Genomic DNA, 24,926 nt, shown 5'->3' on the forward strand with positions numbered 1-24,926 from the left:
CTCCAGGGGAAGCCCTGGATACTGTGCTGGACCTCCTCCCCATAGATCTCATGGGAAAGAAAGTGGCAACACTTTCCGCACTCAGAATGAGAGAAGCCAGACTGTGGAAAGCGTCCGCGGTTGGGCACTCGGGAATCCTGACGAGACACCCGCAATTACCAGAGAGGACAGATTATTGTGTCCCTAGTGATCACCTCTCGACGCCTTTCCAGGTATCAATCCCACTTAGGGAGGACTGGGAGATGGGCGAACCAGGACCCGCAAATGCGGTTCACTTTTACACTGATGGCTCAAAGTTAGACGGCCGCGTGGGAGGCGGAGTCTACTGCAGCGAGCTGAACATCAGTCATTGCTTCAGGCTCCCGGACCACTGCAGTGTGTTCCAAGCGGAGGTTGTAGCCATCAAGGAGGCCATTTCCATCGTCTCCAAACTACTTCTAGACACGCACTTAGTGTGCGTTTTCTCGGACAGCCAAGCAGCTATTAAAGCTCTAGGCTCAATATCGTCGAACTCAGCGACTGTAAATGACTGCCGCAGGTCTCTGCACGAGATCGCAGATCAGTTAGACCTTTTCCTTATATGGGTCCCAGGCCACAGGGACATCGAGGGGAACGACGCCGCCGACGAGCTAGCAAGGCAGGGTACTACAATTCCTCTCCTTATGGAGAGGGAGCAGGTAGCGATGCCTCTGGCTACGTGCAGGCTCCTCACGCACGAATTGTTCGAGCAAAATGCCAATAGGAGATGGCAGCAAACCGTTTCCTGTAAAATCTCAAGATTGATATGGCCATATCGATCGAAGAAGCGCTCAGCCGAGCTGTATAGGCTCAGCAGAGCACAGTGCTCTGCAGTTACTCGAGCCATTACGGGACACTGGCAGATTGGCACTCATGCCTCTAGACTGTCAATCCCTCATAACGACTTCTGCAGGAGTTGTCGCGACGAGGAAGAGGAGGAATCGGTCCCCCACTTCTTCTGCCACTGCCCGGCCCTTGGAAATCGTCGTCTTCGTATTCTCGGGGCCGCTTTCCTCACAGACATTTCGGACCTGTCCGAAATCAAACCGGGGACCTTGTCCAGATTCATCCAAGCCTCCGGATGGGACTGCCCTTAATTTGCAACAGCCTGTTTCTCCACGGTTTTTTAGGCACTGGGAAGGGGCACACGCCCATGCGGCACCACAACGGACCTTCTACAGGTCCAAGTGAGCTTGGGAGGGTTTCATCACTCCCCCAGGCTACCGCCTGAACCTAACCTAACCTACCTTTATATACCGTCAGTTCAATTTTGAGCTCAAAAAATACCGCCTGGCGCCTGAAGCGACCTGAAATGCTAATTTTGCCTGTTGCAACTGTGTTGTTACCGTGTGTTGCCATGTAACAAACATTTAATTTGCCAGTCTTATAGAAAATTGATTCATCAATAAATTTTATTTATGTTTTTCATCATCATAATTGGGTTAGGTTCGTTGTTTTCATCGGTATATTTACGGTATATTTTGAAAATGAGACGGTATATTTCGCTCATAATGCAACGAAAAAATAAGTCGTCATTTTGAATGGGCTATAAAAAAGGGTATGGAAAACTGGCAAAAACAGCCAAGGGAATTGTAATGAAAATATACCTTGCCCAAGGTATATTGAGCACATATATACAGTCTTTTTCCCTTCCATTACTAACGAGTAAAGTGTGGCCAATGTGTATTGTAGATGTACATTTTGGATTGGAACTCGCTGCTGTTGCGGTGCGAAATGTCAATAACAAGTTTATGGTAAATCATCTCGCTTCTCGCTGTGAACTCGACCGATTTTAGCCGCCGAAAAAGCCACCAGCCGCTAAAATTGGAGTAAAAATTAAACTTTGTTGTGCTAAGAATAACTTAAAACTGCAAGATGCCGCGTATTATGATCAAGGGCGGCGTGTGGCGCAACACGGAGGTAAGTTGGACGTGTTTCTTGGAATTCTTTTCACTGTTTTCCATGTGTTCTGGCAGGATGAGATTCTCAAGGCGGCTGTCATGAAATATGGCAAGAACCAATGGAGTCGTATTGCCTCGCTGCTGCATCGCAAGTCGGCCAAACAGTGCAAGGCCAGGTGGTACGAGTGGCTGGATCCCAGCATCAAGAAAACCGAATGGTCACGCGAGGAAGACGAAAAGCTGCTGCATCTGGCCAAGCTGATGCCCACACAGTGGCGCACCATTGCGCCCATTATTGGACGCACTGCGGCCCAGTGTCTGGAGCGCTACGAGTTTTTGCTGTAAGTCTACTTGTTGCTAAGTAAGTTCTGCTCCAGATTTATCTCATTATTTGGTTGATTTAGCGACCAAGCACAGCGCAAGGAGGATGGCGAGGACACCATGGACGATCCGCGCAAACTAAAGCCGGGCGAAATAGATCCCAATCCAGAGACAAAGCCGGCGCGGCCCGATCCCAAAGACATGGACGAGGACGAGCTGGAAATGCTGTCCGAGGCTCGGGCCCGTCTGGCTAACACCCAGGGCAAGAAGGCCAAGCGCAAGGCTCGCGAGAAGCAGCTGGAGGAGGCCCGCCGCCTGGCCACGCTCCAGAAGAGGCGCGAGCTGCGCGCCGCTGGCATCGGAAGTGGCAACCGAAAACGCATCAAGGGCATCGACTACAACGCAGAGATTCCCTTCGAGAAGCGACCGGCGCTTGGATTTTACGATACGGCAGAGGAGCATCTCCAGAAGAACGAGCCGGACTTCAACAAGATGCGGCAGCAGGACCTCGACGGAGAGCTGCGCTCGGAGAAGGAGGAGCGCGAGCGGAAGAAGGACAAATCGAAGCTAAAGCAGCGCAAGGAGAACGAGGTGCCCACCGCGATGCTGCAGAACATGGAGCCGGAGCGCAAGCGTTCCAAGCTGGTGCTGCCCACTCCCCAGATCTCCGACATGGAGCTGCAGCAGGTGGTCAAGCTGGGCCGCGCCAGTGAGATGGCCAAGGAGATAGCGGGCGAGAGTGGCATCGAGACGACAGATGCCCTCCTGGCGGACTACTCCATCACACCACAGGTGGCGGCCACGCCCAGGACTCCGGCTCCCTACACCGACCGCATCATGCAGGAAGCCCAGAACATGATGGCTCTGACCCACACAGAAACCCCGCTCAAGGGTGGCCTAAACACGCCACTCCACGAATCGGACTTTTCCGGGGTCCTGCCCAAGGCTGCCTCCATAGCCACGCCCAACACGGTCATCGCCACGCCCTTTCGCACTCAACGCGAAGGCGGAGGAGCTGCCACACCAGGTAGCTTCCTCACCCCATCCTCGGGGGCCCTGGTGCCGGTGAAACCCGGTGTCCCGGGAGTCCCCACACCGGCCTATGTCCGGGACAAGCTGAGCATCAACCCCGAGGAGAGCATGGGCGTAACTGAGACGCCGGCTCTCTTCAAGAACTACCAGAAGCAACTGAAGTCCACCCTGCGGGAGGGACTCTCCACCCTGCCGACCCCGCGCAACGACTACGAGATTGTAGTCCCCGAGCAGGAGGACAGCGAGGCGATGGACACAAGCACAGAGCCCGCCATCGAGGACCAGGCCGATGTCGACGCCCGCCTCCTGGCCGAACAGGAGGCGAAGCGGAAGCGCGAGCTCGAGAAGCGCTCCCAGGTAATCCAGCGCAGCCTGCCCCGACCAACGGAGGTCAACACCAAGATCCTGCGACCGCAGTCGGAGAAGCAGAACCTCACCGAGCAGCAGCAGGCCGAGGAACTGATCAAGCACGAGATGATCACCATGCAGCGTACGTGAAGAGTCTGCTGAGATTTATCCACAGACATTCTAATTCTCATCTTGTCTCTTTTTGCAGTGTACGACTCTGTCAAGGATCCTGTGCCGGGTCAGTCGCAGCACAAGCTGGAGCAGCTGCAGAGCTACTTCAAGGCGAACCCGTACGAGGAAATCTCCCAGCAGGAACTGGCAAGGGCCAAGAAAATGCTCTGCGACGAGATGGAGGTGGTCAAGGAGCGCATGTCACACGGAGAGCTGCCCCTGAATGTGTACGCCCAGGTGTGGCAGGAGTGCCTGGGACAGGTCCTCTACTTGCCCTCCCAGCACCGCTACACGCGTGCGAGTCTGGCGAGTAAGAAGGATCGCCTCGAGTCGGCGGAGAAGCGACTCGAACAGAACCGTCGCCACATGGGCAAGGAGGCCAAGCGCTGCGGCAAGATTGAGAAGAAGCTGAAGATCCTAACCGGCGGCTACCAGGCCCGCGCCCAGGTGCTCATCAAGCAGCTGCACGACACCTACTCCCAGATTGACCTAAACTCGATTTCACTGTCTACATTCCGCTTCCTCGGCGAGCAAGAGGCCATTGCCGTTCCGCGGCGCCTGGAATCGCTACAGGACGATGTGCGACGACAAATGGACCGCGAGAAGGAGCTGCAGCAGAAGTACGCCAGCCTAATCGAGGAGCGGGACTCGCTCTACAACGAAATCGAGCAGATCACAGGAGTGAGGCCAACCGCACAACAGCTCCTGGGCCCCGAACATGAATTAGAGGGAGAAGCCCATTGAAAATCTTATTTAATTTTGTTTACAACTCTCAAATATAAAACGTGTGTAACCCAACGCGAACGAGCTCCAGTTCTTTTGCAGTGTGCAGTGTGCAGTTTTGCAGTGTGCAGCTTGCAGCTTGGTTTAGTGGCCGTATTTCTGGTAGACCCACTTCTTGTTGTCCAGGGGGCAAACAAGACGCGTCTTCAGCCAGCGAGCGATGCAATGGTAGTGGAAGGCGTGGTTGCACTCGCCCCAGGCCACGGTGCACTCGTCCTTGTTGGCATTGGGATCCGCCTGGCACTCGATGCAGAGGTTCATGATGTGGTTGCGGCAGATCGCGCAGTTGTCCACGGTCACGTCCCAGGACCAGAGAGCATGAGCCACCCACTTGTTCACCACGAATCGGTCCTTCCTGTGCTGCTGCGTGCCGCTGCATGAGGGCACATCGTCATTTAACTCTTCTATGTCACGGAAGTCTGCAGATTCTTCTACGTCTTCCAGCTGATCGGTCATGTTTCAAATTTAATTTCGAATTAACTATTTTTAAAAAAGACAAATTTCAAATGTATTTCGGTTTTTTTATTCCAGAAAATATGTGTTCAGCGTCGACAAAGACTCGGAAGTGAATGAGAATTGTGGACCGTATCGATTCAAGGGAAATGTTATGGAAATCATGGCCTTCTAGGTGCTTTTCAAGGCTGTCAGTTGCTTGCCAGCCTATCTGCTCTTTGTCGCAGCCTCCTAAGCCATACGGCAAAAAATCCTTTGGAGTCTTGGAAGGGTCCCACTTGTCGATGCTGTCCACATTCCACATAGCCCGCGCCTTCAGGATCTGCACGGATGTAAGTAATAATAATAATCGAATTGAAATAAGTAATCCATTATTTTTTTCTTACAGGTTTCAGCATTTTCTCTGCTGCCTCCAAGCTGCATTTGCAAGCTGTTCTGGAGAGAGTTTTGGATGGTAAGCAAGGACCTATAAAAAGGATTGTCTGGGGTAAACTCACCTCTCAGCCAGCGCAGTAGGAAGTAATCATCGTGGGTGTCGAAGAGACAATCGTCCATCTGCTTGCGCAATTGTAATTGGAGGAAACGTTAGGAGGATCAGGAATCCGTCCTCATACAGGATGTCATTGCATGTAATCTTATTTGTAATTATGCTGGTGTCAAATAGTCCTTTTGATCAAAATAAAAACTTTATCAACAATTTTTGCTTTGTTTCTTTCCTGGGAAATCTGGGAAAAAATATCCTTGATCCTTGAAAAAGGACTTCATGAAAGATCACAAGGGGGCCCCCAAATAGCCAAGAAACCGAAATATGTATGACTGGGAAAATTATCCTTGATCCTTGAAAAGGACTCCATCAAATCAAGGATGTTCCCCCGATCACAGTAAGACATAGCATCCCCAGATCGGTCCACAAATAGCCGAGAAAACGAAATAAGTATAGCTGGGGATGACGAGGTCCTTATATAAGGATCAAGGATATTTTTCCGATTGAAGGAAGCCATCGCACGTCCCGCTGTGGCCGCAAATAACGGAGGATACAAGATATATATGACTAGAGGAGATTTACTTGATCCCTGATCCTTGATAAGGACTCCATAAAATGAAGGATTTTCTTCCGGTCACAGGAAGCCGTGGCACGTCGGGATCGGTCCACAAATAAAGGAGCTGCGGGTACAACAACAACCCTCAAATTGCGTCCGCGGAAATGGCCAAAAACGAGAATTTCAGATCTGGGATACCAGGCGAACAGAAATCAGCAGAAGGTAACTGGGTTTTTTTGGAAAAATTTGCATGCCCCCAAAAGTATGCACCAGTTTTTTCATTCGCTAAAGTTGCTTTCTGCTGATTTCTGTTCGCCTGGTACTTCGATTTGAAATTTCTTTGTTTTCGCTGTTCACGTCGGCCTTAATTGTCATTTTTTCTTTGGCTATATCTCGACTATTTATGGGCCGATAGGGGCGTGGCATGCCTTTTTGTGATCGGGAGAGTCCTGCCAATCGATTGGCATTAGAAAAAAGGACATCCATGTCCTCACGATTTTCGGCAAAAAGCATGATGTAACATCATTAAATTTGCCAAAAATCGGCCTCATTTTCGAAGTCGAAATTTTGATGCCGTTCGACAGTCTGGATCCTCGCGATACTGGGAGACTAGGTCCTTCACCGATCTGGCCCTATTTGCCCGAGATATAGCCTTCCAAAGATTGGGATTTGCACATCGTGCAAATACTGGTTTTATCTGTACGCTATATCTCGACTATTTATGAGCCGATCGGGGCGTGGCATGTCTTTTCGTAGTCGGGAGAGTCCTGCCAATCGATTGGCAATTTTGGTATAGGAAAGATCTCCTTGATCGATCGCTGGTTGTACATGATCCTTGCAAAGCAGGTGACGATAATGTAAAGCTAAAAAATCACCCCAGATAAGTTCCCAAGAAAAGGCATTCAGTATATTTCCAGCATTTATTCGCACTAATTTACAAAATTTGTGGGTTCTAAAACACTAACGGATTTAACTTAAGATACTGTCTTAGATAAACATTCATCAGATGGTAGATTTTCCTCACGCATTTGCACACGAAGTAGCAGTAGCTCTGAAATGGAATTGCTAGGATTAGGATTGCGAAGAGACGCTGTCTATGAACACACTTACCAAATTCTCGTTCTGGAGCATTCAGCGCTTGCAGGGGATTGCCAGGTGGCATGGGACCTTCCTCCATAGGTGGCAGGGCCGTAAAAGTAAATGAATAAACAGTAAAAAAAATGAGAAAGATATACATTTATGTTTATGTCATGGCCTTTAACTTCAGTTCGATAAACATCCGTATTTGATTTCGTAGCCATTTGTGGCTCCACACAATGGCCTAAATATTTCGGAAAGCACCTTTCAAAATTCTTTGGTTTTTTGTAATCTTGGGTGCATTCCTTGCCTTTTCCCATCTTTAAGATGGTTTCTGAAATTTGAAACCTCATTTTCTGAAGCTCAAAACATGGCCTTGAAAGCCCAGAGATCCGCGACGTCTGTCAGCTTCGCCCAGCCGAAACAGGGACGACGAGCCTCTGCCGGTCCGGATGAGATCAACAGCGCTTACGTTAAGCAGATCGTGAGCGACTGGCGGAACTCCGTGCGGGAACGCCGTTTTACTACGGACTTGGACACTACGGCGACATCTTCCGCGACGGATCTGCCCACGGCCAGCTCGAAGAAATCCATTACGACTACCAGTATCATTCGCCCGAGCATCCAGAGACCGAAGCTGCTGTGCAATTACAGCAAACCTGTGGATATCGAGCACGGAAAGGGTTCCGCTGAGGCAGATCGTATAGCCGTCGCAGAGGGCATTGACCTATACATCCACCAACCCATCAAGGTCGGGTTCTCCAAGCCATTACAAGCCCCCCAAATTATTTGAAATGATTAAGGAATCACCTGCCATCCTCTGGATGCCACAAATGAATAAAGATCTTCCAAAGGTGCCACCGAGTCCTCTTTCTGTAACTGTCTTCAAATACACAACTACGTTATCATTTGTCACTAGACAACCATCTTTTGGGCTCACATTTCTATATCTGTAACCTTTGTTATTAATCGAATTAAGTATATCCGTTTGATGAACTCGAGAAACTAGCGAAAGTTATACTGGCAGACAGTTCAATCGTCGGGAAAACACATGTGGGAGTAATTTTCTACTGGTGGACTGTTAATTCGAGAAGAGAATCTTTTTGGACTCAATAAATCCAATCCTTCCTCGATTTTGGTTTATTTTTAAATTCAAGATTATTACTTTAATGACAGATGACTGACCATTGCCACCGGCAGACGGCGCCACACACGGTGTAAATATCGATATCGATTCAAAGCCAAAACCAGCTGATTGAAGCCAGGGGTGCAGTGCACGATAGCCGCCGTTGAAAATTTAAAATTATAACTTTTCGCCAATAAAACTAGCTAAAAACATTAGTTAATATTCAGTTGCGGTGTCAATTCAAATGCCTCGTTTGAATTGGAGGTGGCTGAGTGCTCATCAGCATGTTGGCCGTGAGCAGGTAAGACCAACGGAAGCGATTCAGATAGTTCTCAACGCCTTTACTGATGAATAGATCGATGGAGATCGCAGAAAGAAGAACATCGGCACTCGTCGTAGTACTCCATTTTACACTTGCAATAATGTTCGCGTTTTATTATTGTCGCATTACCAATCTAAACTTGAACTAGTTAGTCATATACACTAAATACGCATATATCCAACTATACAATAGAGCTTTGCTTAGTGCTTAGGGACTTAGGGACTTAGGGTCTACAACTAGAGCTTTACAATTTTACTCGCACATTCATGCTGCATGCTGCAAGCGTTGGCATGACGATGCATGGCGTTACATGGCGCTGCAGGGTGGAGCTTAGGCTTAAAACATTTACAAATACACTTATGGGATAGAGCAGCCTTATCCTTATACTCGCACTATGTCCTAAACGTAGATAAGTATGTGTTTGCTTGTTGGTTGCTGTGTGTAGCACTCGTTGGCTCCTTTTGGGGGGGGGGGTTAAGGATCCGTCACAGTTTTGGCATGGCTTTTACAGATACAGATACGGTTACAGTTACAGATACAGATACGGATACGCGTACGGATAGAGTAGAGTGTACATATGTTAGATAGAAGTAGAGAAGTGCTTTTGATTTGAGTCTTTAGGATGCATTGAAATGCGTAGAAATTGTGTGTGTGTGTGTCATGTGTGTGTGTGTGTCTCTGAGGTAACAACAAAGTACAAAAGTCATCAAAATATACACGATATTCATGGATAAAAAACTAAATTAGGCGCTTAATTGGCGATTACCAACTAATAATAATGATAATCATAATAGTAATAATAGTAATATTGATATACATTCATACAGTAAACAACTAACAAAGAGCACTTATGCACATTTATATTCATGATGATGCCACTCTCGCCTCTTGTTATGGATGTTATTTATGATAATTTATAATGCGCACACATTCGCTCACCACCACACACCCACGGGGGTCATATTTACATAACAGACACACGCGCACACATGCATGCGCTGGATAACTGTATTCATATATCGTATATCGTACAACTTCCAACTTCCAACTGACAACTGCAGTTGTGACATTAATTAGCTGCAATTGCAATTGCAATAGAAATGCAAAAAAAAGCAAAAAAAAAAAAAAAAAAAAAAGATTTATGCATTTCAAAAGCGCGACTAATTATGTTACTTTTTTTGTCATCTTATATTTAATGGTTGTTTTTGTTTGCCGTCAGTTGTGGCGTCGATGGCGCTGCCAACTGGCGCCGCTGTCCTCGTGGCTGTGGCTGTTGCTGCTGCTGCTGCTGCTCTCTTGTGGTGCCGCCACCGCCGCCGCCGCCGCCAGGTGCAGCCAATGCAACTGTTTCCTGAGTTTTGCCCGCATTTTGCGATACTTTATGCCTCCTGCGCCGCTGCCGCCTCCATCAGCGCCTCCTCCGGCTCCTCCTCCGCCAAACAGCTGCTATCACGTGCCCGTCGACAAGTCCTCTTTGAGCCACTGAGGAATGGGCCTAGAGCCGAGCTTCTTCAGCAGCTTCACCAGCGCCGTATTGTGATTCAGATAGTATCTGCAAAAGGGAAAACGGAAAAGCGGGAAAACCATTGGCTGGATGAGTGGGGGGGTAGTGTGCCAGGCGGAGAGAAGCTTTCAAACGAATTAGAATTTCAAATGGCGCGGCTTGTCTCTTACGCAAATATGCAGATCAGATCGGGCTCCCATCTCTTGTCAGAAGGGCTTTCTCGTATATTTTATTGGAGTTTCTTTTGCGGCAGATTGTGGCCGAAAACCATATTTGTCTGCATCAGAAGACTCAAGGGACAGGTCGTGGGAACCTCCCAACTTGAAGCATATCCTCTATTCATAGTCGTCGACTCGAACAGCTACTCCTGCGTCATGCAGCTGCGCCACCCGGTCGGTCTCCCCACTGATACACCCTCCATAAGCCGTCCTAAGACTCTTCGCCCAGTTCCCATACAAATCGACCTCACATTTCATCCGCTTACGCGTTGAACTATTATTCCACTTCGACCACCACCTCCTGCTGCTGCCGGGATGTACATACATATATATTCCCCCATTTAGTGGCGTTGAATGCCTCACAAAGTAGTTCATCTGTCCATCGCTTCGTCTGGCTGGCTGGCATGTTGTCGCCCCAGAAGTGTCCTTCTCCGTGTGCCTTCAGCAAATCGTTTCCCTTGTCAGCTGACAGCTGGCACACCGAAATCGCAGTACAGCAAAGTGCACTTTTAGCGGCCGCAAAGTGCCACATTTCACATCCCCCAAAACCATCCTCACACGAACAGGACAAAAAAAAGGACGGAGCCAGAGCCAGCGCCCGAGCCACCCATATATGTTCATTAATCCTTCACTCAAAGCAGCAGCATCCTTCGCCATTCTGCTGTCTGCCCCAAATTACTCCTCACACCTACTATACTACTACCTATAGGAAAAGGAAAAAGGACGCCCACAGTCCACAGCCCACACCTTTTGTGCCGTGACTTTTTTCTTCTCCTGTCGAATGGGGCGGAGGGGGGGTGGGGGTTTTTTTGCGATTTTACTCACCGCTGCAACAGCTTGCCGCTGCGCTCATCCATCGTCGGGTACTGGCGTCCCTTCGATTTGCCGAGGCATTTATTGCGCTTCTCGTTGAGCGCCTGGCAGTAGAAGCCCTTCTTCACGTCGTAGCGCAGGTGATTTGAATAATCGAGCAGCGGCTGGACTTTGAGGAAGCGCTGCAGCTCGTTCATCACGTCGATGGGGTTGAGCCGGAGCTGGTCCCCGTCGATGATGTGCACCTGCTGGGCGGGGTAGTAGGCCAGCCAGTGCTCCAAGTGCTGGGCGTACTTCCCGGGATTTAGGCAGCGATTCCGCAGATCCTTGAGGGCCCTCGGTGCCGAGTCGCTTGCCGTTATGACCTACCGAATGGGAACGAAACGAAACGAAAGTGGGAGAAAGAAGAATCAGAATCAGTTAGAGTTAGGAGAACACAACAGATGCGGCATGTGGCATGTGGCATGTGCCTCCAATGTGTCAGTGTTTTTGTGGGTGCAAATAGAAATGCAATCCGCAATCCGCAATTGGAATTCAAATGAAATGTACTCGAACTTGCAGCACCAGCACAGCATCAGGGGCATGCAGCACCAGAACACCATCACCCCAGCACACCAGCACACCAGCGCAGGGGCATGCAGCTTGTTGTTTGCCTTCGAAGCTCGAAATTAAAACCGAAAATTTCATTCATTTTCTTTGTGTCGATTTGTTGTGTTTTGTTTTTTGAGGTCAGCCCGGAATGCACGTCTGTGTGGGTGTTTGCTCTGGGGATTTGCTGATGGATTTCCAATCACTTCATGAGGCTGGTGGGGGCGGTGTCCCAGGAGGGACAAGGACAAGGACCTTACCTGATAGAAACTATAATTATTGGCTATCACATCGCCGTGCGCCCGCTGGTGCTGGTACCAGGAGTAGGCCCGCTTGGCCGGCGATATCAGGATCGTCACGATCTTCGCGTGCGGCAGGAGGGCGTGCGTCCGCTTGGGCACCGCCTCGCCGTCGAAGTACGTGGCGCTCTTCTCGAACATGTAGCGCGGGCTGCCCGCCTGCGTGGGCATCGGGGAGGGGGAGCTGCTGTTGCTGGGCGGCAGCGCCAGGGTCTCGCCGGAGGGGAAAAAGTCCATGTACCAGTCGAGGCCGCGGTAGTAGTTGTTGCCGTTGAAGAACTGCACCTCCTCGAAGGTGTCCGGGGAGGCGATGTTGCTCGCGATGCTGCCGTGCATCGAGAGGAATGTGTAGAGGGCGGTGGTGCCCGTCTTCTGGGGCCCGATCACCAGGAACTTGGGCAGCGAGTCGCAGTTCTTGGTCTTCGACCAGATCTTCTTGTGGCGCGCGTCGTCGCAGGGATTGCCCCAGACGGGGTCCACCTCCTCGGGGTGCAGCTGGAAGTACATCTCCGCCAGCTGGATGGGCGGCGCGGAGGCCAGCTTGAGGTTCGTCCAGCACTGCAGGAACTTGATCACCGATTGGAATGTGTAGAGGGCCAGCCGATCCGAGCCGTAGTTCGACATGTGCGTCATGAAGATGTTGATCGGGTTGTAGACGATCGTCTGGAAGAGCTCTCCGCCCTGGATCGACTCGTCCAGCTTGTCCCTGCCGCCCGGGTACCGGTCGATGTACATCGTGTGGGTGAACAGGCCGCACGTCTGCCGCGGCAGCACCATTATGTTCCTGTGGATGAAGCCGCGCCGCAGTCGCGCCGGCCGCAGGTGGGGGTACTCCTCGGTGGAGGTGACCTTCACGTTCCACACCTTCTTCCAGGCCACGTAGAGCAGCTCGTGGGCGGGGTACACGCCCGAGTGGTGCGGCGAGATCGAGTACCCCGAGCTGGTGGGTATGTTGTGGTCCATCGCGAAGGCGTAGTTCAGGTGCATCTCGGCCATCAGCAGCGTGAGGTTGTCGTACAGGTGCGGCTGCTGGTGCTTCCACATGTGCGAGAACCAGTTGAACTCCTGGACGTTCTGCAGCAGGAAGTCGTCGCCGAGGTTCTCCTCGCGCGTCCCGTGGTGGTAGTACTTCCCGGAGAAGCCCAGGTTGAACTTGAAGCCCGGCACCATGGCCGCGATGTTCTTCTGCGTGGCCACCAGGGCGCGCACGTCGTCCGGCCGCAGGCGCGTGCCCTTCTCCCCCACGAAGATGTCGTCGATGTCCACGAGGATCATCCGCTCCAGGTTGAGGCTCAGCTGGCCGTGGCTCAGGTAGCTGAGCGAGTCGAGGAACACCAGCCGGTGCAGCCAGAAGCGCAGGCTGCTGCCGAAGAGCACCCTCTGGATGCCGTCCAGGTGGCCGCGGTCCTGCAGCACTGTCGTGAGTGGCAGCTGCACCTGCCCCACACTGTCCGCCGGGTACTCGTTCGTGTTGCGCTGGGCCCACTCGACGGGCTCGTAGGTACTGTGGTTGTGCTGGAACACCGCCCAGTCGTCGCCGGGCAGGGCTCCCCAGGCGGTCTCGCCCGCGCGCGTCAGCCGCAGGACCGAGGATCCCGGGTTCAGGCTCGCGTCCCGCAGCCGCAGGTTCGTGTTCACGAACAGCGGGAAGTCCCGCAGCTGGGCCCCCACCAAGGTCTCCTCGCTGGGACTGAGGAAGCCCACTATCCCCACGTCGTACTCGCGGCAGTACTTGTCCAGCAGCTCCCGATTCCACTTGTCCATGTTGAGGTACTTGTCCAGGTTCTCGAACACAATCACGCCGTAGCGTCCTTTGTCGAGATTCGTGAGCACCGGGAGGCTCTTGCCGGCCACCTCGATTTTGTATCTGCAGAAGAGAGAGAGAGGAAGGATGCGAGTTTAGCAATCGTTCGATGGGTGTATCTATCTGTAGGAGGTATCTGCGATAGCTACAATTCCCAAGGCTCGCAAGAAGCGCAAAGTCCCTTCTTACAAGCTTCTCGTTTTGCATTCATTCACGTCTCTACTTTCTCCTTTCCCCTCCCACGCTGTGCCAGCCTCTTCAAAGGGTCTTTGCAAGAGAGAGCTGGGCTCGTGTGTTCGCTCGCCAGAAAGCACGAGAGCAAGATGAATTTAGTATGAAGGCGACGTCGTCCCCACATCTTCTCCCTAGCGAGGACCATCCGAACGTTTGCCATCTCTTTCCAGCGGTTGTACGAGAGAGCGTGGATGGTCCTCAGCACCGCGGACTACGTCACCTCATTACTTATTCACCTTTCGGTGAGCAGATAGCAAGGAGAAATTGGTTGAGCATATTTTTCGAGCTCTGCTAAGACCCCCATTGCTTCCAATGACATCCAATTGCTCTGACATGCATTCTCAACGGTAACAAATCTACGCTCAATAACTGTCAAAGCCGCACAAAACAGAAAGAGAGAAGGCGAAACTAAAGTTAGAGGGAGAGAGAGAGAGAGAGAGAGAGAGGGAGAGATGGCAAGAGAATGAAGCTGTCAAACGTGTGACATTCATTGAGAGTGCGGGCAAATGAGACGCCGCATATCCTCTCGCTCTACCCACTCCCACTCCCTTTCGCTTTGAGAACATTGCACAGAGCTGCATCTGACATCTGGCTGTCAGAAGCTGTTTGCCATGACACACACGCACATCGCACGTCCCCCAGGGGGAGGGGGGGGGGAGGTAGGGTGGAGTGGGGGGTGCTTTGTCGTGTTTGTTTTTCTTTCAAGAATAGATTGTTCTGTCACAAACGGAGAATGAATGGGAGCAACCGATACGCTCATTCATTCGTCCATTCATGCACTCATTCATGCATTCATTCCTTCATTCCTTCATTCATTCATTCAATATAGTTTAAATCCCAGTGCCGTGGCTGACTTTAACAGCTGCCATGATTTACAGCGAAACGAACCATTTTGGGCATTCATTAATATTCATATTTCACTCACCTATGCCGCCACACACACACACACACAGGCACACAGGTAGCATGCCACGCTTTGTGGCATATTCATTTGCAATTTGCAAGTGGCCCTCAGCGGAAAAAACCTCGGCAATAATTACATTGAGAGAGAGAATGCTGCATAAATTTTCGATGGAATGGCCTTATAAATAAAATCAATTTCAATTTCAATATTATTATTATTATTTCTGTTTCTGTTTCTCTTTCTCTTTCTCCAGCGAGTGCTCCCCTGCCCCTAAAATGTAGCCTCCCCCCCCCTGTAGCCACTGAATGCTTTGGCTCGTGCGTAAATATTTTGCATAAATATTAAAATATTTCCACTGATATGGAATTTCCAATTGATTGAATTTCATGTCTGACCCCAGCCCTCTCCCCTGCCCCTGTCCTGCCCTGCCTGTTGTGTCTATGGATACATTGCATCCACACCCACACACACACACACACACACACAGGATGCTGTGTAGACCGTATAGACCATGTTGTGCACACGAGTGTGTATGCCAAATGTCGGTTACTGGCTTTGGGTTTTTGCGCACCGCCAACATCCTGCCATGCAGCCTGCATCCTGCATCCTGCATCCTCTGCATCCTGTATACCCGCCATTTAGCGGACTTTAAAGCTAAACAAAAACCGAAACCCAAAACCCAAAACCCAAAACCGATGCCAAAAACCAAAATTCAGCAATCAGAATCGGGACTCCCCACCACCACCCACCACCCACCACCCTCTCTCCCCATCCAACCAAACAACAAAAAACAGTATTCAATATGCCAAACGGCGATGTATCCGCGTGCCCCCCCCCCCCCCCCCCCCCCATCTCCCCCGCGCGTAACCGAATCGCAGCGGAATGCTAAAAAATAAATAGCGGAAGGGGAGGTTACCTCTATACGCTTACGATACGTAACGCAACGTAAGCGTAACGTAACGTAGTATAGCTGCTGGCATTGTAAGCATTTTTTGACGCTGCCGCGCGAAGCATATTAAAAATATTTGCAGCATGCAGCCCCCCCACACCCCCACACCCGCACTCCATCGGATCCTGCAGCTGCATATAAAAGTCATAAAGCAAAACAGTTTATATGTGTCCGACTGCAGAAGCAGCAGCAACAGCAGCAACAGCTCCTGGGTGCCCCCTGGATGCCCCCTGGATGCCCCCCGGACGGGTTGCGGGATGTGGCGTGCGATGGGAGGGAGGGGGCGGGGTGTGGAATATTATTGATAGTTTTGTGCGATGGGCCTGACAAAAAACGAAATGACTTTTGGCCTTCCACCAAAGCCCCTGCCCTCCCCCGTCTTTTCCCGAGTTATGAGAGCTGACTGGCAGTCAGAGGGGGCGGCAGGCAGGCAGGCAGGGAGGCAGGGAGGCAACGAAAAAGGTGAGGCTGCTGGGTGGTTGGGGGGTCGTTGGGGGTAAAACGCTGACATACTGCATGCATTGCATATTTTATGGCGCGTCAACACGAGACCATGTGTCACCCCTTGGCGTGGAGGCAGGGAGGCATGTGGGGGGGTCATGCCAGAAAGCCCCATCAAAAATGGTCATTTATGTTGCGCGGCAGGATATTGAAAAATCGCACGCTCAACGACAGCTTCTGGACAATGTATAAGAACAACAAAGGCAGCAGCAGGAGGCAAATACTATAAAGGACATGGACATGCATGTTCATGCATGGCAAAGAGACAGACGGAGAGAGCGAGAGAGAGAGTCGACGAGGCGATACCCTGGGCAGAGGAGATCCATGGGACCAGCTATAGGGATTGCGGAGTGGGGACTAGGGGGTCGAGATATTTGGGTAAGTATTTGGAATGGTATTAAGGGTGTCTTATACCTTGGAAGACCCTCCAGAAACCGTTTCCTTTCTCAATGGTCCCCCTTTAACGTTGGATCCCCAGCACCAGAATTTACAAATAGTTATTCGTCTTCATTTGTGGAAATATGATATGAAAATACGTATTTCTTTTTTTTAATATTTTTATCCCTGATTGAATATTGCATCCAAACACACAATTCCATGGCAACGGCAAAGCCACTGCCCAGTCCATCAGGCCCAACCACCCACTCCGTCTCCTCCACCCGCTCCACCCACACCCTTTCATGCAAATGATCCGCAGAGCAGCGTGACGAATTTTCATTGCATACTTTTCAGGTGTTTCTCCATGTGTGAGAGGGGCAGGGCAGGGGAGGGGGGGGGGGGGGGGGGGGAGAGCAGCGAAAGAGCTTTAAAGTGAAGTCCTCTACTAAGAGCATTAATTAAAGCGTTTTATCTGCACAAAATGTTTGTTTAATTAACTATATAATGACACTCTTTGCCTTTGCCTTCCCTTTGCCTTCCCTTTCCTTCACTCTCCGATTACACTTACACATGTGCGTGTGTGCGTGTGTGTGTGTGTGTGTGTTGTTATTTGAAATTTAATTGCCAGAGAAAGAGCCAGCGAAAGGGGCGACAGAAGCAGAGACAGAGACAGAGACAGAAACAGAGGGGGACACAGCGGGCGACGCGACGAAAGGTCGGAAGTTCATTTACAGGCCCGCAGAGGATTTGTTTTAAAAACCCATTACCGGGTATTACTTGCAAGTAAATAAATGTTTGGTTTTTTCTCACACGTCGTACAGCCGTACACGCCGTACACGCCGTACACGCCGTAAACGCCGTACACACTCGTACGTATACTTATGCCAGTAAGTGTCGGAGTGTCGGATTCTCGGAGTCCCGGAGTGTCGGGCGCTCATTTGTTTGCATTTGTATGGGGTGTTAAATTATCCCCGGGATAAACGTAAAACGCAAAAGTGCAAATGCCGGCGTTAGCGACTGAGCGAGCGACTGGGCTTGTTGCTCATTTCTCCTTTCCCCTTTCTCCATTCTCCAGTCCCCTTCCTCCTCTCTCGGTTTGCTGTTCGGAATACCCTTTTCCGGCGAGTTTGAGGAGCTGTCGGTTAGGCAGGGAGCAACGGACTTCCGACACTCAAGAGCAATGAAAACGCTCAGAGAATATCGCGTGTCCATCCCCGCAGACGGCAGTATGTTTTGACTACGATTCCCCCATATTTCCCATTCAAATACCGCTTTACATGTCCATCCATCCATCCATCCATCTAAAATGGGAACAAAGCCTTCGTTTACAGCTACAAATAATAATTACAGCAGAATAATATGCCTTAGGGAAACCCTATATCGTATGAGAATAGGCGTATAACTAGTATTAGGTTTGTCAGGCTCCACTTTCGCACTTCTCCACTTTGCGATTTACTTTTGGAAACGCCAAAACTGATGCTCCCGATATCGCAAAACGCAGAAGTTAAGAACAAAAAGACCATCAAGTGGCTGGCACGCGCGAATCACAGGCAGGAACGTAGCAATGACCGAGGGGAGCTGCCGCATGACGCGCGGTGTTGCAGGAACACCAAAAAGAATCCAAATTGCAATAATTACAAAGAAACAGATGACTCTTGGATGCACTAACATGGAATAGTTCTTTGTTTGAGCCCACCTCAAACTCATCTTTGAAATAATTGGTTCAATGCAGCAGCACTTTGCGTTTTCGTGCCAACAGCTGACGCAGCCGGCTTCGCTTACAGGGGATCTTGTGCGCCTAACAGCACCGAATCGTGCGCCTAACAGGAGCGAAAACGGGAGCACCCAGAGGCGAAAACGGACCGCTTGATTGCTTGATTGCCTGATTGAAACTCCGAAGAGGATATGTTTTCGGGAAGAACTTCTTTCGAAATTGTCTTGGCTAAATATGATCCAAAGTTAAGCCGAATTGGATGACTGCACCACACAGATGCCGTTAGATGGATGGATATAATCGTGCTTAATACTGAACACATCCTTCAGGGTATCCTCCAGGGTCTCCATAGTCTCACTCACAGGATCTATGTTTCCTTGCTAGTTCCTGCTGTAGTTGTAGCATGTTTCCTGCTACTTTCTCTCTGTCTGTCTGTCTGTCTGTCTCTCTGTCTGCCTGTCCGTCTGTCTGTTTGTTTGTTTGCTTGCAGGATTCCCCGTGTCGTCGTGGGAGGGGGGAGGGCAAAGGTGCTACTCCGCTTGTCGCTTATGCAACGCATTAAATGAGCTTAGTTTTAGTTGACTTTCCACTGGCACTTTGGCTTACACGGGGTCTCGTGTCTCCACTGCGCTCTCGCAGGCTCTGCTCCCACCTCGCCCTCCACTCCGCCGGAACATACAACCAGCCCAGACCCGTGTGTTGTAATTTCATTAGAGCGCTTTGGGGGCGACTCCATCCTGTGTTGCGGCATCTAGCCCTCGTCGTTCCCTGTTGATATTTGCGTCAGGAAATTAAGCTGTAGGGCGCTGTGTGTTTGCCACAAAGAGAGCGACAGCCAGACAGACGCACAGACGGACAGATACGATGCTGAGTCCCTGGAGGGCAGAGACACCTCTCCCTAATCGAAGAACTCCCCCCCACAAGATACTCATTTTTGGCCATGTCTTGGCCCCGGATAATATGTCTTTGCACCTTTTCGGGGGCTCCTATCGAGGGGCCGGGTCTTCTATCTTTTTGGGTCCTCTGTTCGGCTCCTGCCCGGCGGCGCTGTGATCCCTGGCCATAAAGAGCATCAAGCCAGGCATCTGCTTGTCCTGTCTGCCTTTTTCCTTCCTTTTCCACTTGTTCGCTGTGTGTGTGTGTGTGTGTGAATAATGATGCAATTAGCAGGGGAGGCCCAAGGGGCCAAGCGCCAAGAGCCGGGCTCTGATTAGTTGATTAGATGCGCATGCAGCAGCCGACACACGTGCCCCAATTAGTCCATCCTTGACCAAGCGATTGATTTCCATCAGAGAGAGGGGGAGAGAGAGAGAGAGCACCTCCTGCAATCAGCTCCTGCCGCAAGGCACTCTCCCGCGCACGCAATCTCCAATTAAACTGCCGCCACGAATGAAGCCATCATTTTCGCCCCGTGGCCTATAATTTTCAAGTGTAATTAACACACGCCCCCCCCTCCCCGCCCCCTGCAGATACTCGAGTGCCCCTCCCACACACATATATCACAAATAAGAGACCCTCGAAGGACGCTCCCTCCTCCCACGCCTCGACACTAAACACAATGTGAAAATTATACAACAAATGGCCATTATAGAGGGTATCGTCTCGTATCGTATCCCTCTTATCCCTTTCCCCTACCCGTTCCCCTTCCATTTCCTGCCGGCAATTCGTTCTTTCATCCTTAGTCGCCCGGGCAATAAATGAGTTTAAACTAGAAAATTTATTATACGCGGCGAAACTACTTAAGTCACTGCGAAATATATACTCCCTCCACGGGAGGAGGCACCAGAGAGGGGAGCAGGGAACACGCAACGGCAATGTCCTTAAAGTCGCTGAACGCGACTTGCAACAGCCACCAGCCACCAGGCAGCAGCCACCAGCCATCGCCTGTTTAGGCCAATATAATCACGCAACCCCAGACGATAGACGACAGACGACAAATGGGGGGCAGGAGCAGGGTTAGGGGGCAGAGGCAGGGGGGCACACACACACACACCACTAGAGGCAGAGGCGTAGGTGGCATTGGCTGCCTCCTGCTGCTTGAGTAATTCAATAAAATAACCAATTTGTTGGCAACAAAACAAAAAAAGAACGAAAGAAAGGAGCAAAATATTCGTCTAACAACAAGCGACACACAACAGCGCGGGAGCGAGAGGGCGGGGGGGCGCGAGAGGCAGGCAAAAAGCCAACTTGTCACAAGAAAACATGAGAGGGGGAGGAGGAGCAGCCAGGAGGTTGCAAGGTGGCAGCAGTAGCAATCTCTGTGTGGCAGCAACGACAGCCCGCCAGCCAGCCAGCCAGCCAGCCAACTGCTGCGTCACGTGCCACAAGCGCTAGAGCACAAATATTTTGCTCCTTCTTTCCTTCCTTTTTTTTCCCCCCCCCCCTTCATATTTACACACAAAACAGCGCACACTGGTGGCCAAGGGGGGGGCCAAGGGGCAGGGAGGGGGGGTTAATATAAAGACTATACACATATGTGGGGGCATAGCGGTATTTATATACATATATTCAGGGACTATATCGTATGGCCATTGTGTCGCAGAACAGTGAAGAGAATGGAGAGAGTGAAGGAGAGTGGAGGAGAGTGGAGGAGAATGCAGGAAAATGGAGATTTCAATGAACAATTTTTGCATTTTTTTATATCCGAATTGCATTCAGATTTCAAGGAATTTCTAATTGTTGAAAGGAATCGAAGATGGCTATGGAATGCGGCGTATTTAAGGGTTGAATTCAATACCTTTTTGGGGGTGCGGCTGCTGGGTGGTGCAAAAAGGCACGCAAATTGTTGAGACTTCTGTTTGGAAATTCAATAAATGCTCGAGAAAATGTACACAAAAATACTCTGCGGTGCATGTAAAATATCAGCAGAATTTGGGCAAAAATGAATGAAAATCCACAAGAATTTTGAGTGTTTTCATTGCCCTTTTGTTTGGCCAAGCAATGCTTTTGTTGCTGATTGGAAAACAAGGGGTTTTCATGGGATTAAAAGCGTGTTTCCTTGCACCTGAAATGTATCGTTTATTAGCAGAAAAAGCCTCTCCAGGTCTCCGTTTATTTGTTGTTTCCTTTCCAAATCAGCGATCAATGATCTGTGGAATTTTCAGGCGCTTTCTGGCCTCTTTGGCCCCACAGTGCCAGGGGTCTCCTCTGGCAGCCCGGCCTCGTGGCCTCCATTGACTTGTGCGACGAAATTGAAAATGGGAATTTTCCGCGACATTATTAAAGTAAACATTGGGGCGAATAAGGGCCAAAAAGGGTGTGATTATGATGAGAAAAGCGATGGCAGCACAGGGACAGACAGTAACCCCAACACAGCCACCCCCCCCACTCCCATTCGATGGCCAAAACCCAGGCAGGTCCTGGCTGGCTCCCTGCCTGACTGCCATGGCAGTCTTCCAATTGTGGTGGCTGTTTATGGCGTTTGCCATGTGCCTGTCAGTGGAAGGGAAGGGTGCCTGCCTGGTGCCTCCTGCCTCCTGCCTCCTGCCTCCTCCTGTTGGGTTCGTTTGTCGCCTTTTCGCGTTTTAAAAAAGTTCGCCGGCTCCCAGTGGCGCAATCAGCGCTTGGAATAGGCGAAAGGATGAGCGCCGTTTTCGGGACCTGGGCTGAGCCACAAAGCATGCTACATTATTCAGGCGCACAGCCACAGCCACAGCCCACCCATCGGCAGCACACACACACACATGAGGGGGGGGGGGGATGGAGATGGATCCTGCCACAGCAGGGGGGGGCAATGCCATGCCGTGCCACGATAACAAGGCTGCTGATGACTTCCGTGTCCTGCCTCGTTGCCTGCCGCCTGACTTGACTTCATGCCGCGCCACTGACTAATGCCGATGCCACCGATGCCGCTGCCACTGACTGATGCCACAGCGATTGGCGGCAGGGCACAAAAAGCCGAATCAAAAATTGAAAATAAGGTTAAGTAGCTATTACGCGCATAATGCACGCGAGGGGCGTGGCATGCCCCCCCCCCCCCAGTGCACAATATAAATGGCGATTTAATAAACGACTTGCGTGTGTGTGTGTGTGTGTGTGTGTGTGCAGGGGGGGGGAGTAGGGGAGGCCGCGTAATTACCTAAGAAAATTTCATTAGAATTTCACGGCGCATTAGATGGCACTGCCACTGTGCCACTGCCCCTGTGCCACTGCCACTGCCGCCAAAAGTGGCAGGACAAGTTTTTGGTTGTGTTAATGCTTGTTCCGCCTCTGCATCCCCCCCCCCTCCCCCTTTTTGGAGGCTGGCCAGGACACAAATGGCGGCCAATTCGGCCGGAAAAACTTTGGCCAAAAACTTTGCATACTTCCTGGCGCGGCGGCGACTCTTGGCAGTCGATTTGTATGTGCCACGTTTGGCGGCATCCCGCCCACTTGGGGGCACTGGGTCCCTCGTAAGCTGGCAATCAATCAATTGGCCGAAAGCATGAACTGGCGGCTAATTGGAGCGTCTAAACGAGCAAAGAAGCGGCCAAAATAAGAGAGCCAGAAGGAGAGAGAAAACGTGGCTGCTGCTGCTGTCCCTGGGAAGCCCCCCTCCCCCTCCCCCCATCGAAAAACTGGGAGTAAAACTCCGGATAATCTCTCGATTACTCGTCTGCTCGAAGGAATCTCTTGGATCCCATCAGAATCGTGTGTGCCACGGCATGCCATGCTGCCAGCCCACAGACATTACGCATACGCCACGTGTGACAGTGCAAAAAGTCGATGGAGTCGAGCATATTTCACGGCTAATTGAGTGGCAACTTGGGAGCAATGAGGAGGAGCAGGAGGAGGGGGATGTCTCTTCGGCTCATAAATAATTGATAATGGGCGCCTGGCAAAGCTCGAGAGCTGCAGATGGGAGACCCAGAGACTCCGGTGGAAAGTTGCGATTCATGAAAAAGTTATAAAGGAAATGCACCTGCCACACACGCCCGCACACACAGATAAAGCACACACGGATACAGCTACAGCTACAGATACAGATACAAATGCTCCTATGGAAACGCTTAACAATATTTGATCGCTGCTGCTGCTGCTGCTGCCATGGCAGCCCACGCCCTTGATGTCTGTCTGTGTTTTCAGCGACAACTTTGATTGCCCCCCGCCCTCTGGCACATGTGGCCCCTGCATGGGGCGCAGGGGTGCAGGGGGGGGGTCGGAGTGCATGGCAGATACCTCCAGGCTTGTGTTGCAGCGAAACTTCAACTAAATTTCTCTCGCACACACGCCGACACAGAGGTAATGAGATGGTAATGTTAATGAAATTTGTTGCCACGCCAAAGGATCGCATTGGTTCGGGGATGGCGGGGTTCGGGGTTCGGGGTTCGAAGGGTGCGCCCCAGTGAAGAAGGAGTCTCCCTGCTGCCACTAATGAAGTCATTGATAAGCACACAACAACAGCAGCAGCAGAAACAGAAGGCAGGCATTCATGTAAAGGGAAAGCATTCATCAAGACACACACAGACAGCAGATGCTCCTGCCACACAGACACAGAGAGAGGCATCTATAACCAAGAGTTGATTAGGTCATAAGAGTCATTCGCCTGCATATTTGGGCGGCTGCTGCTGCTGCTGCGCAAGAGAGAGACAATGTCCTGGCATTACTCAGCAGAAGGAAGGAGGGCTCCAGGAGGAAGCTAACGAGGGGGGGCGGATGGAGGGGGATGGAGTGAAGTGGGGACAATCTGCTACGACTGACTGAATGCCATTGCTGTGTGCTGCTGCTGCTGCTGCTGCTGCTATTTGTACTTGAAATCTCATTAAAGTTGAAGCACTTGTCTGCTGCTGAAGGAGAGGGCGCTCCAGCGATAGGGGTTTGGGGGGGCTGTCATTGCTAGTTTGTGCCCCCCCCCCCCCCCCCCCTGTCCTCCTGCCCCTTTGCCATAACGACAAAATTTAATTATACAACACAAAAGCCGAAAACGAGGCAAAAGGACGAGCAACCAGCAGAAGGAGACGAGAGGAGAGGAGAGGGTGGGGGGGGATTAGAGGGGCAGGCAGCAAACAACATCAACAAAAGCTGCGGCAAATTGAAATTTTTGCCTTTTCGACTTCTTCTCCGTTTGACAGGGATCGTCCTTGTGGCATGCCCCCGCCCCCCCCGCTGGATCCTGCCACAAGCGGGTCTCCTCCCGGCTGCGGCCCGAGACTATTTTCTTGCCTCTGCCACAGGATTCCACATGCATGTCCTTCATTTTTCTGCCTTTTTTTATTAAAGTAGAAATTAAGGGAAAAAAAAACCAAAAGAAAAACCAAAAAAAGTGTGAAGCAAAAAAGTTTTAGCCAGACGTTTCGCCCCCCCGTCCTGGCCTGGCCTCTCTTGTGGCGGCATGCCCCACCCCCCGGCCGACACGCCCCCGCAAAGAGCTGCAAAGTGCAGCTGGCATAATAATTGCGGTTATTTGTGCAGGCGGGGGCGGGGCGGGGGCGGTGCCGGAAACGGAGGCT

The 24,926-nt window shown here is 51.0% G+C and overlaps 4 protein-coding genes across 4 annotated transcripts in view; 2 read left to right on the forward strand and 2 right to left on the reverse strand.

The window, feature by feature from the left end:
• Positions 1–1,702: 1,702 nt before the first annotated feature.
• LOC108151724 (cell division cycle 5-like protein) lies at positions 1,703–4,589 on the forward strand. Its single transcript, XM_017280501.2, has 4 exons — positions 1,703–1,938; positions 1,995–2,260; positions 2,324–3,762; positions 3,829–4,589. The coding sequence occupies exons 1-4, from the start codon at positions 1,894–1,896 to the stop codon at positions 4,533–4,535; spliced, it is 2,457 nt and encodes an 818-aa protein (XP_017135990.1). The 5' UTR covers positions 1,703–1,893; the 3' UTR covers positions 4,536–4,589.
• LOC108151726 (RING-box protein 1B) lies at positions 4,528–5,055 on the reverse strand. Its single transcript, XM_017280503.2, has one exon. The coding sequence runs from the start codon at positions 5,028–5,030 to the stop codon at positions 4,659–4,661; it is 372 nt and encodes a 123-aa protein (XP_017135992.1). The 5' UTR covers positions 5,031–5,055; the 3' UTR covers positions 4,528–4,658.
• A 2,259-nt stretch (positions 5,056–7,314) lies between these two features.
• LOC108151725 lies at positions 7,315–8,245 on the forward strand. Its single transcript, XM_017280502.2, has one exon. The coding sequence runs from the start codon at positions 7,515–7,517 to the stop codon at positions 7,935–7,937; it is 423 nt and encodes a 140-aa protein (XP_017135991.1). The 5' UTR covers positions 7,315–7,514; the 3' UTR covers positions 7,938–8,245.
• A 418-nt stretch (positions 8,246–8,663) lies between these two features.
• Positions 8,664–24,926, reverse strand: part of LOC108151723 (bifunctional heparan sulfate N-deacetylase/N-sulfotransferase) — a 65,095-nt gene continuing 48,832 nt past the window's right edge. The window contains exons 4-6 of the mRNA XM_017280499.2: positions 11,976–13,881; positions 11,140–11,492; positions 8,664–10,144 (exon numbers count right to left, since the gene is read on the reverse strand). Of these exons, the coding sequence (XP_017135988.1) occupies positions 10,042–10,144; positions 11,140–11,492; positions 11,976–13,881 (2,362 nt within the window). The 3' untranslated portion in view covers positions 8,664–10,041. The remainder of the gene's footprint in view (positions 10,145–11,139; positions 11,493–11,975; positions 13,882–24,926) is intronic.

Source organism: Drosophila miranda, chromosome XR, assembly GCF_003369915.1.
Source record: "Drosophila miranda strain MSH22 chromosome XR, D.miranda_PacBio2.1, whole genome shotgun sequence".
Taxonomy (NCBI): Eukaryota; Metazoa; Arthropoda; class Insecta; order Diptera; family Drosophilidae; genus Drosophila; species Drosophila miranda.

Bases quoted from the DNA above. Each gene is read 5' to 3' on its own strand.
- LOC108151724 (XM_017280501.2), top strand. From the start codon at position 1,894: ATGCCGCGTATTATGATCAAGGGCGGCGTGTGGCGCAACACGGAG. The intron at 2,261-2,323 runs GTAAGTCTACTT...TGGTTGATTTAG, and splicing joins GAGCGCTACGAGTTTTTGCT to CGACCAAGCACAGCGCAAGG. The intron at 3,763-3,828 runs GTACGTGAAGAG...CTCTTTTTGCAG, and splicing joins CGAGATGATCACCATGCAGC to TGTACGACTCTGTCAAGGAT.
- LOC108151726 (XM_017280503.2), bottom strand. From the start codon at position 5,030: ATGACCGATCAGCTGGAAGACGTAGAAGAATCTGCAGACTTCCGTGAC.
- LOC108151725 (XM_017280502.2), top strand. From the start codon at position 7,515: ATGGCCTTGAAAGCCCAGAGATCCGCGACGTCTGTCAGCTTCGCCCAG.